The sequence below is a fragment of the Pararge aegeria genome, chromosome 17, assembly GCF_905163445.1.
Source record: "Pararge aegeria chromosome 17, ilParAegt1.1, whole genome shotgun sequence".
Classification (NCBI taxonomy): Eukaryota; Metazoa; Arthropoda; class Insecta; order Lepidoptera; family Nymphalidae; genus Pararge; species Pararge aegeria.
The window spans coordinates 3,323,837-3,338,611 of record NC_053196.1 but is presented as its reverse complement, the minus strand read 5'-3'; the positions used below and the strand labels follow the sequence as shown (position 1 = coordinate 3,338,611).

At 36.4% G+C, this 14,775-nt stretch overlaps 1 protein-coding gene across 1 annotated transcript in view; it reads left to right on the top strand.

Moving 5' to 3' along the window:
- LOC120631292 (espin) overlaps positions 1-14,775 on the top strand; it is a 94,827-nt gene that overhangs the window by 51,929 nt on the left and 28,123 nt on the right. Inside the window, exons 7-11 of the mRNA XM_039900777.1 lie at positions 5,378-5,545; positions 5,731-5,869; positions 6,587-6,673; positions 7,607-7,712; positions 8,927-9,140. Coding sequence (XP_039756711.1) covers positions 5,378-5,545; positions 5,731-5,869; positions 6,587-6,673; positions 7,607-7,712; positions 8,927-9,140 — 714 coding nt within the window. The remainder of the gene's footprint in view (positions 1-5,377; positions 5,546-5,730; positions 5,870-6,586; positions 6,674-7,606; positions 7,713-8,926; positions 9,141-14,775) is intronic.

Sequence of the window (14,775 nt, the reverse complement as noted above, 5' to 3'; positions counted from 1 at the left end):
GATATTATTACAGGTTAGGACTAAATGTGTAGAAGTGAAATTTAGTGTAAATAACTATTCACAATTTTAATACATTTATTTAACTTTTAACACGATTATGTATTGAAATGAAAATTAAAACAAAGAGTGACATAGCAAAACGTGTGTTGTTATTAACCACCTACCAGCAAAAAAAAACCAAAAAAAAAAGGATAGTTAGCTCAGCAGCAGGAAGAAAGAAAAGTGGACTAAATCGCGGACTAACTAGATATTCGGAGCATCCTCTGGATGTAGTGGTAGTAGTTGTAATAGAGCTTTTTTGACCGAGCGCGTCCGGGGAAGTTTTACTGCTTTGCTTATTTCTGCCGCTAAGTAATTGCTGCCTATTGCGTGTGTAGCAGTTGCACTTCCGTCAGAAGGGCGTGGTTGCTGGTATAGTTATGCCTATGATGCTTTACACCTAGGCCTCAGGTTAACGGACTTAGGATGGCAATTTGTTGGAAGGTTCCTTGCATGCCCCGCAAAGTATTGCTCTGTTTATAGGCGACGGGTTTTCACTAAACACGAGCCGGCCAATCTACTTGGTCCGTCAATTATTTTTTATGCACTTTCTTAGTTTATTTGCTAGCAATGGCAAGCGACATCGTCCGCTTTTTTACACTTTTGCAAAGTCCGTGTTGTCCAACGACAGACACATTGAAAGTGATAAACTACTTGAATTACTAGCAGCTTATTATTATCAGCTGTTGTCCGCATTCTTCGTTCACGTCTGTTACAGTTTTGTACAAATCCCGTTTTATTCGTTGGTTTTCCTGGGATAAGAATTGGCATATGTTCCTCTCCGTCTTTTTAACTAGCGCCATGCCAAAAATCAAGTTGATTGCTTGCTTTATTAGGGCGTAAAGTAAGGATAAACGAACACACTTTCGCATTTATAATGAATGAATGAATATACTTTTATTTTGTACCAAAAAAAGTACATAAAACAAAAAAGCAACTAGCAGCGTATACAATTAGGCGGCCTTAGCGCTACATAGTATCTCTTCCAGGCAACCAATAGCATATATATACAAATTAAGAATATATCTGTAGTTAATTTAGTAAGGATTATAAATTTTAAAGTATAGTTAATAATTCAATACTTAGCGTTAGTTTTTATTCTGGATTCTTCTATAAACTACAGCTTCCTACGTCTATTTTAGATGGCGCTGTTCGTTTTTCAATCGCGCTATCGTTGTGCTCTCGACGAACACTGATAGGAACGACAATTTTATCCAGCCTTACAACAATAACATTATAACATTTTTCTATAGGAAATTTTTGAAAGCCTCGTATTTAATTATACGGGACTGATAAATGAATATACTTCGACGATAGACACAGCCATCTAGCCCCAAAGTAAGCGTAGCTTGTGTTATAGGTACTAAGATGACTGATGAATATTTTTATGAATAACATACATAATTACTTATGTATATTTTTCATATAAAATATAGATAGGTAATTCTTCTATTTTAGCGTGGTTTCTTCCACCGTTAAACAAAGTGATATTTTTATTGCCTAAATATAAAACGCACATACCTAACTCCGAAAAGTCAGAGGTGAGTGCGGGGATCGAACTCTGTCTCCAATTTGGGTTAATTAACTCCTCCAAAATTTTACTGATTCTAGAAAATGGTTCAATGTTTCCCAGGTGACATTTTGATGATTCTTCTTTCTTGCTCAAGAATTTTCCCGGATTTTTATTTCTTTCTATATGCATAACGTTATATGTCATTTTTAATTACTTTAATATAAAATCAGATATATATAGTTGTAATTGTGATATTATTAATAGAACTAAACCATTTAAAAATCCTTAAGCGTCTCCGTATGGTGTATGGCTGGCGTATGGCTGGCCACGTAAAACAATCGCAATATCTTCGGTTCTTCCACAGGCGTAGTAAATGCGCAGTGTAGACCATTTTGAAGACCACACATGCGATTGTTATTCAAACTTTCTTTTGTTTTTGCACTAAAAATGTGTAAGTGGTTCTCAAATAAACACATTTCAAAATAACTATAGATAAGTTACATGGGCAAAAGAGTGCCTAGTCTATGGTATGTTATTTTTAGAACTGTGGCATTTGTAAATCAGATTTCGTCTGTTCATCTTGCTGTTCTGTATTTTGAATGAGTTTTCATAGTTAGTCTTTTATCTCTTTTGTTACCGTATAGCTTCCCAATATTTTCCTATATCATTACATGACCAATCAGGTTTTTAACAATAGACAATTATCCTTACTAGACATTAATGTTTGTTCATAAATTTATCATTCACTCCGATGACGATGAAAGCTATTATAGACCAATGCTTATCTGAAATTCGTTCTCTTTTCTTTATTATATGACAATACACACATCGACATCAAGTCCCAAAGTAAGAGTTCTTGTGTTATAGAAAACTGATCACTATTGAAGTATAATATGTGGAGCATAAACCTTGTACCACTTTTTACGAAAATTTTGTAAACCTATCTTCACATCTTTTAATTTTTTTATAGAGAAGTAGTGCAGAATACTAGTATTTTTTTAGTTATGCGTAATTATAGATTAATTCAATAAAAAAATATACACACGCATATTACATACTTTTTATTAATCATTGTTTAGATTATAATATGTTCAAAAATAAGGCGCTTCGACGACTTCTCTGGCGCAACTGTGAGTGCTGTGAACTTAAGTAGGAGGCCCCGGGTTCGTTTTCCGGCAGGGGTTCGTTTTTCGCCATCATACCGACAAAGACGTGCCGCTAAGCGATTTAGTGTTCTGGTGCAATGTCGTGTAGAAACCGATTAAGTAGGGGGTATGACTACCCGCTACCATCTTAGACTGTATCATCACTTACCACCAAGTGAGATTGCAGTCAAGTGCTAACCTGTAGTAAATTATATAGAAAAAAAAAACGAACAATGGCAGTGTCAGTACTTCTGTAATAAAGAAGAAATCTGTAACAAAAACGTGCCGCTTAGCGTTTTAGTGTTCTGGTGCGACGTTGTGTAGAACCCGATTAAATAGGGGGTACTCCCTAACAGGTCAGAGCGCGCATCTTCTACTGCATTCACAGTTAGCACTTGAGGCCAATCTAACCTGCTGGTAAAGCAGGTTAGATTGGCCTCAAGTGCTAACTGTATGGCAGTTGTATTAATGCCATACCTAATCCTAATCGGTTCCTACGCGAGATAAACGCTAAATGGGTATGGGTATGCACAGGGTATGCAGAATTTAAAAAATGAAGAAAATCTCCAGTACGTGTTATTTAAATCTGAAGGATATGCATTGTAAGAGTTATAAAAAGCCTACCCTTAAGTATTTATAACTCGTACTGGAGATTTTCTTCACTTTGTCTCATCTGCATACCCTGTGTATACCCTCTATTCACGCCAGTGGCGGCATGTCTATGTCGGTAGGGTGGTAACTAGCCACGAACCTCATACATCCAGAAAAATTAAGAAATTATAAAATATCCAAATCCCATGCCGAGGATGAACCCGGGACCGTTTTTTTAAATCCACATGGCTCACCGCTGCGCTAGGAAGCCGGAAGGACTAAAAATTGGGGCGATTCTGGTTTACAGTCTCTATAACGTGTGTGTGTGCCTTTAGCATTACCAGTAGTTAGTACATTTTCCCAGTAATATGAGGTCATAAAATGCATGAAGAGGCGTAACTAAACGCAGACGAAACTCAACGGAAGTAATCATCAAATGAAGTGGAAAATGCAGGAAACGGCTGCGGCGTGCTGTGTTGCCAGTTGCTTTTCTCATTTCGGATAGGTAACACTGAAAATGTGCAGTAGTTTCTTAATAGGTATGAAAATAGTGACATAGTTTTCAGTGATTCAGTGTTTTAAGGAAGAAGATATTGTACAAAATCGTTTCGGTAATCGTTTGAGAAATTTGGGAAAGCGTTTTTTCCCGGAGCCCCCATCATGTGCTGAGGCCAGCCACCGAGGGGAGTTTTAGTGGGAAGTAATCCCACATAACCCAATACTCCGGAATTCGGGTATCTCGTAATCAGGAGATTTCCCTCCCCATCAACAAAAAAAAAAGGGGTTTATTATTAATTTTGAATGCCGATATTACAGTTTTTTGCTTTGGTCACTAAAAGCAATGTAGATATATAATATGGATTGGACAAGTTAAAAATACCTAGCAAAATTGCAATGGAGCGAATGATTTTAAACGAAGTACGATTTTTAACTTTGTTCCGAAAATCTAAATTCTACTGAGATTAAAATATAAATGGGTAAGAATGTACATAAGGCACTTTTTTTATAAGTTAATGGATTAAATTAAAATAAAAACATAGTTTCCCAATATCCACTCCTTTCAAAGTCAAAGTCGAAAATATCTTTATTCATGTAGGCCCGTAGATGGCCCTTATGATGCGTACATTACACGTACACGATAGTGAGATAATAGCTATTATTCGTAAACTTAAAAGTAAAACTACGAGGATTCCAAACGCGTCCAGGTCTAAGAAAAACCCACAACAAACTTAGCCGGGTGTTCTTTTTTGCTATCAGCATCTTACATTGTCATTTATAATTATTTTAAGAGCAACCTGGTTAGAGCAATAATTCACACCCATGCTTCTTCAACCGTTTACATAGTTCTTTATAGTACCTACAATAGGACTATTCTATAAGCTTACGTTTTATACATACTTTGAACTTTTAAGATACATCTCCAAGATATCATTGTTCCTGGGGTTTTCGCAAAAATTCGTTTTCCTATTGTCCTACAATCATTTAAGAAATCATAGCGCATCGGCGATCGAACCACGAAACCCTGTCCTAACAGTGGCGTGCATAAAGGGTATGCACAGGATATGCACTCGGGTATATAATATAAAATGAAAACAAACTCCAGTACTAGTTATAAAAAACTTAAGGATAATGTAAGAGTTATAAAAAGCATACCATTAAAGTGCATATAACCTTTGTGAGGGATTTCATCATCAACATCATGTCAACACATTACCTGTACACTACAGGGTCTTCCTCCCACAGTGAGAAGGGGTTAAGGCCGTAGTCCAACACGCTGGCCCAGTGCGGATTGATTCCAAACACCTTTAAGCATTATTTGTATTGATATTTTAATTACTTAAAACGCACATAACTAAGAAAATATCGCCGATGCAGAAATTAGTATATGCCTTTCACATCAGTCTTATAGCGACTGTAGCGTCATCTAGTAGGAAACGTTTTCGATCTACTTTTTTCAAAGGTCTATATTACAATAAGACACGTTTGAAACAAGAGATGACACATTGCTTTTTTATTTTTTTTTCGGTTCCGAGATTATTTATATGCATTTTAAATTTGTAAAATCTGATTGGTAATTTTCTTTTTGCAGCATGCTCGGCGTCCGAAACGGAAACCACCAACACGGGGGGCTGGTTCCTTCACAGCAGCAACACGAACGCACCGGCGGCGTTGTACCAGCGGGTGAGGGATTTGTTCCACTCGCGTTCTCCCGGCCCGAGGGTGCCTGCTGAAGGGCAGGAAGCTCCTACTATGACTGGTGAGGACATGACTCCCTTTTTTAAGTATTTTCTTTTTACTAGAACACGTTTATTCTTAAAATTTAATTATATATATATTATATTTGCGTAGTGTTAGCCTAGTGGAGGGAATACCAATTGCCATTAAAAATTCGACTACATTGTGGTAAATCTAAAAATAAATCATTTATTTATCTTTCAACAGTAAAGGCAGAAGTCCACGGCACCACAGAAATATCTCAGATCCAGGAGAACTCGGACAGTGACAGCGGCGCTGAGGCCACGCGTCGCGATCACCATTACGAAGATATTTACGTGCCAAGAGAAGAGCAGCAGAGGAGAAGGTAAAATTTAGTTTACTTGCAATTTAGTTACCTGGGGATATGTCAACATACCTTAAATATATGATATAGTAAAATAAAGGCCTTGATATACCTCGATATGTAAGTTGGAGTAGTTTAAGCAGAATCAATTTGACGGCACGTACTGATATATTTGTTTAACTATTTTGGTTGTGGGTTTTACTTAATACTAAAATAAGGCCAAATCTAGATTGCATTTTCACGTATTACTTAATTGTGACAATTAAGTAATACGTGAAAATACAAAATACTTATAAAAAACAACAGTTACGATATTAACAACAGCTTGTGTGCATGAATGAGGTTTGGGCATGTGTGTGTGATAGTTTTCACGCGCGCGCGCGCGTGTGTGTGTGTGTGTGTGTGTGTGTGTGTGTGTGTATATGTGTGTGTATGTGTGTGTGTGTGTGTGTGTATGTGTGTGTAAGAGTATATGCATAGATGCGTGTGTGGGTCTTAACTAATTGATGTCATTTATTATCTTTTGCGATGTAGTTTAGTTATTTCATTATTCAATTGAGTTTTCGATACATAGAATATATCAAGATTTGAATAAAATTTAATGTAGGTTCTTGCCAAGCGAAGTATAATATAACTCTGGGCATAATTTGTATTTGGGAAAACGGTATCTAGGGGATAGTCTGCTTTCTTTTTCGGGAGAGACAGAGGCTTTTAATATTGTTGTTATTGTTGAAACAGAAGCAGTTCCCGAGACTCCGGCAGCCACAGCCGACCCGGTAGCGCCGCCTTGGTTGTCGATTACGGCAACAAGGAACATAATGAATTGTAAGTGCTATTTTAGTTTCACTGAATTCTCCGTTTATTAGCATCATCAGTTATTATCTGTATCGGGGCCAACAATATCTGTTATTTTCTAGTTCCCACCCGAGCCTTTTCCGCATGAAAGGAATTTTCGTTTATTTCAAGTATGCCTAATTTATAAGCACTTTTAAAACGTCAAATATGTTTGTTCGTAGTGACTACCGGATCGGAAAGCAGATTTTACCAAGAAAAGCCTGCCTGAAAACCCAGTAGTTGCTCTTTTCCGACATCAAAATTTATAATTAACTTTCTATCTTGCGGAAAATGATGGCGGAGCTGGTTGCTTCCAAGCTATCTAGTCATTAATAAATTCATCAATTGCATGGTGCCCTCGCTGTAATAAATGTGCTTTAACACATGGTTAAATGTATCCATTGGTAGTTCCAAAAAAATTGTAGTGGGAACCACAGAATTGGCACTACTGTCTTTCTTGGACTTAACTAACTAACCATTACATTGATGAATGCTAAAATTCCGGATACAAATTTTTAGTTTTTATTTGTTTATTTATCAACGAAATTCACTTGTCTTTTCGGGTTTAACCTAATAATAATAATAAATAATAAATATTCTACGACAATACATACATAGCCATCTAGGCCTGAAGTAAGCGTAGCTTGTGTTATTGGTACGTATTAGATAGCTGATGAATATTTTTATGAATATAATACACATAAATACTTATAATATATAGATAAACACCCAGACACTGAAAAACTTTCATGTTCATCACACAAGCATTTTCCAGTTGTGGGAATCGAACCCACGGCCTAGGACTCAGAAAGCAGGGTCGCTGCCCTCTGCGCCAATCGGCTGTCAAAATGAGATAAATAAGCGAATTCTGAAAACAAAAGAAGAGAAATGTTGCCGTGACATAAATATTTTATTCCTGTCCAGGTCAAACAAAGCATACGAGGAGGTCACTCCACCACCCTCGGAAACTCAAACGAAGTCTACAATAGCAACAAAATTCGCGGCCCTCACACACAAAGCCCAGAACTTTGTAAGTATCATTCATTTATTAGTAGCGGTTGCACTAGAGTCCGAAAAAATATTCGGTAATCTTAAACTCTTCAGCTTTATCTATCTATATATATAAAAGAGAAAGTGTGTGGGTATGTTCCTTATAGGCTCCGAAACGGCTGGACCGATTTCAATGAAACTTTCAGGTAATCTCCGGATTGGCGAGTAATCCTGTAAAGTTTGGTGACGATCGGAGCACTCCTATTTTTGACCTGTCAAACTGTCAAATACAGCTTTTAATTACTGTGATGATATTCTATTTTTGGGTGTATATGAGTGTAGATAATGATCTTCACCCGCTCGAGAAGAGAATAGAAGAGAATGAATACGGAGAGAAATAAATGATTTAATATATTATGAGACTTAAAATAAAAATTTGATGTTGTAAGTTTATTGTTTAAATAAAATAAAGCAAAATCTAGCCCGGCGAAGCGGGCTGGGTACGCTAGTACATTATAAAGCTGAAGAGTTTGTTTACTTGAACGCGATGATCTCAGGAATTACTGGTCCACTTTAAAAATTCAGTATTGGCTAGCCCATTTATCGAGGAAGGCTATAGGCTGTACATCATCACGTTAAGACCAATAGGAGCATCAATGAAGAATATTTAAAAAATCGGGGTTTTTTTACTTTAGCTGCGAGCGCTGCGTAAACGCTTAAAGTTTCGATAAATTCATTCATTCATCATGACATGTTCATGTATGAAAAAGTTGTTCCTCTTTAAAAGTTCAAAAAAAAAAAGTCCGCGACCTTAAAAGATAGTCACGCTGGCTATCTTTTAAGGTTGACTTATATCCTGACGAAGTCGCGAGGTACCGCTAGTGTAATATAAAGTTGAAGACTTTGTTTTTTTTATTTGTTAGAGCGCTCTAATCCCTCAAACTACAAACCAAAAAAAAAATGTACGCTATTAGCGCTTCGCATAATTTAGACGACCGATAGGCGCAGTGGGCAAGTCTGTGTGTTCGATTCCCACAACTGAAAAATGTTTGTGTGATGAACATGAAAGTTTTTCAGTGTCTGGGAATCTGTTATTCTGTCTATCAGTATATCTGTTTATTATAAGTATTTATATATATTATTCATTAAAATATTCATCAGTTATATTAGTATCCACAACGCTTACGCTTACTTTGGTGCTAGATGGCGATGTGTCGTAGTATATTCTTATGTTCGTCTGTTCCTTTGTCATAGGCCAGCCGTATATCATCAGCAGCCGGCAGCCGACGCGCCTCAGTCACCGAGGAAGCAGTCGTGGTTCAAGCCTCTGCATCCTCAGGTGTATCCTCCATCGGATCCTCGGGGGGAAGCTCAGGAGACGAGGCGCCGCCGCCCCCTCCACCCCCTCTCCCACCGGTAGTGCTTGAAGAACCGGCTCTGAAGCCGTCTGAATTAAAAAGTAGGCTGGGTAAGTTTTTTCTCTTTACTAACCTTCCCTTACCTGAGCTCATAATTGTATCAGTAGTACAGATTAGTAGTTCTAAAGCAATGGAATTAGGTCTATTTTACTTCGTCGTTACAGTGTTTTGCTACTCGATAACGACTTGATGATTGTGGGCGGTGCCTTCTTATACTTACTCTACTTATACTAAATCTTATACTTACTAAGGCACATGTCCCAACGTTAACGAGTTGAACTAAAAATAGGTCCGTGTCTCCGAACGGTTTCACGGAAGACAATGCCTTCAGTCCCTCCACATTTCGGGTCCACACACGTTTTCACCATTTTCTTTTTAATTCCCTTAAAACACTGTTTTCTTCTAACCACAGCCAGTCTTCAATATATTTTTAGTTGTTTCCCGCGACTTCGTTCGCGTGGTAATTTGGATGTGTACGTGTGTACAATCTATTATTCTCTGATAACTGAAACCTACTATGCATTAGCAATTGTCGATCTCTTGCTTTGTGAAAAACATAAACAAGTCAGTCCCACGGCCATCATACATTTTCGGGCCTCGGGCCTACATGTTATTCCTATTATACTCTATCTCTGTGCTCAATTTCCATCCAGATCAATTCAGCTGAAAAATTCTGGCGCGATTAATTCACAAACATCCATCCAAAATATTGCATTTATGATAAAGTGAACTTAAATTTAATTCGACAGGCAATGAAATGAAATGAAATGTAATTATTGTATGAATGTGTGATAAAATGTTCTTAACAAAAAAAAAGTCGCAACATATCCGGTCAGGCGACACCAACATACAAAATTTGGTCAATTATATATAAGCAATCTAGTTTTGAGGCTTAAATTGCAGAAATTCATCAATTGAATAAAATAATGTATTTTATTTATTTGATGAATTTCTGCAATTTAAGAATACATTGAAAAAGTGGCTTTACCAATGTATTCTTAAATTTTTGATGCGGTAATACGGCTATTGATTTTGGAATTGGCAGTTTGATGACGTATAATTTACAAATAATTCGCAATAAAATAATATTGCAATTATTTATTTAGCAACGCACCCCTTGAAGACATTACAGTTGCCCAATTCGTCTCCCCGGGGCTATTACAAGAATGTAACAACGAGTAATGATTACAACAAATTAAATTAAATTAAAACATAAAAATTAGCTTTATAACATTAAGAATTAAATAAAAAACAATAATAACAATAATAATTGAGAAATTATAAATTGAGATTTAATAAATAATCTCTTAAGTAGGAACAAAATTCACATAAAAAAAAATGAAATTTGTTTCAGTAGTTTCGATGTTCATCTTGACAAACATCGTGACACGTGAATTATATATGATAGATGTGTCTCTTTCATTAAAATAGACTCATTTATCAGTTGTACCTACGTTTTTTGAGCTAGTAAACAGCGTTTACGGTGGCACACGTGCCTAAGTAAGTATAAGATTTGCACCGCTCACAATCATGAAGTCGCTATCGAGTAGCAAAACATTGTAACGTCGAAGTAAAATACACCTAAATCCATCGGTTTTAGAACTACTAATTCTGTACTACTGATATAATTATGAGCTTACAAATCTTATTATACTAATGATAACTAACTTATATTATAGAATTTACTTTTACTTGACTATCGCTTCACCACAAACATTTATCAAACATTCATTGTTTCCTTAATTTTTAATTATCAATTTATTTGTGTATAACAATGATGCTATAAAGTCTTAAATCAAGCCTAACACCCGTTTTTCTCCCACATGGTGATAATTTATTAGGTATACGCTAACCTTCTCTCAACACATCACAACACTTGAACAACAAAAGCAAAAATAACGGAACCTTCACGACTTAATATCTACTATCCTACTATTCCTACTAATATTATAAATGTGAAAGTGTGTGGAGCGTGTTTGTTACTCAATCACGCACAAACGGCTGAACAGTTTTCGATGAAATTTGGCATGCATCCTGATTCCTTAAGTAATTCCCGAGTGACAATTGAAAATAGTTTGCAATCCAAGACGCGGGCAGACAACTTTGAAATTTTGTATGCATGTTACTTATCCCGTGGAAAAGACATGTACTTTCTATACAAATCTCTCAAATAGTTCTCGTGGTAGGAATTAAAATTGTTAACGAACGAAGCTTTAAACTCAATTCGTACGTCCACGTAGACGAAGTCGCGGGCAGAAGCTAGTTTGTCAATATTAATAATCTGTTAAGCCCTTAATATTGGTGGGAAACCTAACGAAGAAATCAAGGACGCTGGGGTGAGATGTAAGAGATATTGTGCTTCCTTGTCAAACCGCTTGATGTCGCTGTCAGGCCCGGAATGTTTGTTCTGACTGCTTTTACTCTGTCGTAATGGACTGTTTGTGATGCTGTGATTGTGTGATAGTTCATTACCAGAAACAAAACTATACTACAAATTTTCAGACAAATAGGTAAAGCCAGAAAATTTGAAGCCCTATATATCTCACATACATAGACAATGTAACGAATACTACAGTGTTTTAGTACTTTTTTTTTGAGAGAATTATATATTGGCAACAGTTTCTCCAGTGGTATTAACTAAAAAAACACCAGAAGAGGTCGGACCCAGCTGTAGCGAATAAAAATTCATAAAAGGTACAGAAATAAAAACATGAGCCGACACCTTCTTCCTCAACCGACATATTTCAAAGCGAGAAATCAAGTCAAATATCTCACATACATAGACAATTTAACGCATACTACAGTGTTTCAGTACTTTTTTTTTTGGCAACAGTTTCTGCAGTGGTATTAACTAAAAAAACACCAGAAGAGGTCGGACCCAACTGTAGCGAATCAAAATAGGTACAGAAATATAAACATTAGCCGACACATTCTTCCTCAACCGACATATTTCAAAGCGAGAAATCAAGTCAAACTTCCAATATTCGTCGTTATACAATCATAATTAATTACTAAACTCCTTGAATTCAATTATTCCACTTGTTGATCGTGAATCAGCTAGTTCGTCTATTAAGACTATAATATATTATCTGTTGCCCGCAAATGGTCTCAGGGGATTAGTTTCATAGAATCCTTTTTTAGCGTATGCTTAGGTAGGTAGGTACTCTTTCAAAAAACGTACCTTTCAGATTTCAAGTTTGAAATTTCATCGTTGTCTTAGATTTCGAGATGTTAGTAATTCCAATTCTGCTGACAGTAGGTCTACACAAATATCATAATTCAAGTTTCAAAGGATATAATTTCAGAGGTAGCCAGAATGCTATTAGATTTTAAGCTAAGATAAGAGAAGTAGGAAGTATTAATTTTCGTAAAGGGAACGATGGGGCTGACGTTCTTATTGTTAAGAAAAGTCCCGAATAAATAACGAATTAAAAAAAAAGGGATATCTCTACTTTAAGGGCTGTCAATTTAGTTCCGCTTTGAGATTTTTGTAAAACAGAATGCACACTAGTGTTTATCGCTTCAAGTAGAAGATTATGGGAAGAACCACGAAACTCACTATATTATTATTAAAATTATTAAACACCGTTAATATTTGCCAATAATCGTATATATATATATATATATATATATATATGCGTTGTGATAGTATTTTATCTTAATATTTAAACAGCTTAGCTCGTGTGTATAATACATATAAGTATGCCCGATGGTTCGGAGTTCTTATTCATGCTGAGCCGCGGCAACACGTCAACCCATTTTCAGCCATTGAGATGCTATTAATCATTACCGCAGTAAATATATCATCACCATCATAACAACCCCTTGCCGGCTCAAGGGTCTCCTACCGCAATGATAATGGGGGTTCAGGCCATAGTCCACCACGCTGGCCCAGTGCGGATTGGTGGATTCCACACAACTTTGAGAACATTATGGAGAACTCTCGGTCATGCAAGTAAACTCACGCTGTTTTTCCTTTACCGTTGAAGCAAGTGATATTTGAAGTGCTTAAATAAATAATAAATAAATATACTACGTCAATACACACATCGCCATCTAGGCCCAGAGTAAGCGTAGCTTGTGTTATGGGTACTGAGATGCCTGATGAATATTTTTATGAATAATATACATATCTTCTTCTTAATCTTTCTTTCTAAGTTATATGCTTAGAACGCATATAACTTACCCTGTTCAAAATCCATATGCACGCCACTGTACAAATGCAACGGCGTTCCCTAGATTGTTATCGAATTTCGAAGGATTTTCGCTAGATTTTTATAAAATTTTAATACGGGTTACTTAACTAGTAGGTATAAGTACCTACACGTTTTCAAATTATGAAAACGGATTATGTTTGCGAAGAGTGCGATTTCGTGCTAGGGGTGCAGCAAGTTTCAAGCGAAATTTAAGGTGCATAAAATTACATATGAAATGAGAAGCTCACCAACTTAATTGTGATTCGTTTACTTTCTACAAAAGTTTAATAGGTTGTTAGTCGCGTTCTGATTCGGCTGCGTTCAAACAATAATAATATGTAAAGTAAATTACTTTATAGAGTAATAGTTTCACTTTCCTTTTCGCAATTGAATTACTTATGAGTTTCCTGTGGCGATTTCACAAATATATTATTAATTCTTTCTACGAAATAATAATAATAATTATAAATGTACGCGTCGAACTAAAACCTCGTGTTGTAAAGAAAACATAATTTGTTATGTAACAGTTACGCCATATCTAAGTATCCATTGTCTACTAGGAAGAAACTGCAAAGAGTACTTGCAATTTTTGAAGTTATACTTCTTTTTGCGCGTTAGGGAAAAATGGTAAAAAAATATTGATTGATAATGAGTAAATTTTTACGATGCGCGCGCACACCGCCACAAAAACCTACACCATGAGGTTAGCTATAGTCAACATTTTAGTTTTTTCTAAAAAAGGTTTGACAGTTGACTTTTAATAATTCAAACAATAACTTTTGTCTATTTTTAGTGTCGTTTTTTTCTACAAACGTAGAATAAGACGAAAGATAAAATTTTTGAAAAGATTTTTATCTTGTTACGCCAAAGAAGTATAACTTCTAACGCGTATACACACGTTTTTTTATTTATATATAATCTATCCATAGTATATGACAGTCCACTGCTGGACTAAAGTCCTCAAAGGCGCATGGAGTCCACTAATCTGAAATGGGCCAGCGTGGTGGACCACGGCTTTAACCATTGTGGGAGGAGACCCGTTTTTTTTTGGCGTGGAGGAAAAGCTTTAGTGCTACCTCCGACCCTTGGGCAGGACGGAGGTTATGAGGGACTCCCCCCTCTAATAAACCCAAACTAAAAACGACCACGGCATGTCCCATGGGAGGATACCCGTGTCCTGTAGTCGGCCGGTAGTCGGGAATGGGTTGATATCATGACCCAAGTGCATTGTGAAGTTCCACACACCCACCTGTCCGGTGGCATGCGAAATGCATTCCCCGTTACCTGAAAAAAAACTGAATAACTTAGTAATAAATGGTTTTCTTACAAGATGTAACAAGATCATATTAATGATATTAAGCTCGCGTTAAATTTTAACGTCTGAAATGAATCATTGTTATTTATCTAGGTGGTTTCAACTTTCTAGTGAGTGCACGGAGTCAACTGTTGCATCTTGCGCCGTTTTATTAACTTCTTATTTAATTAACAC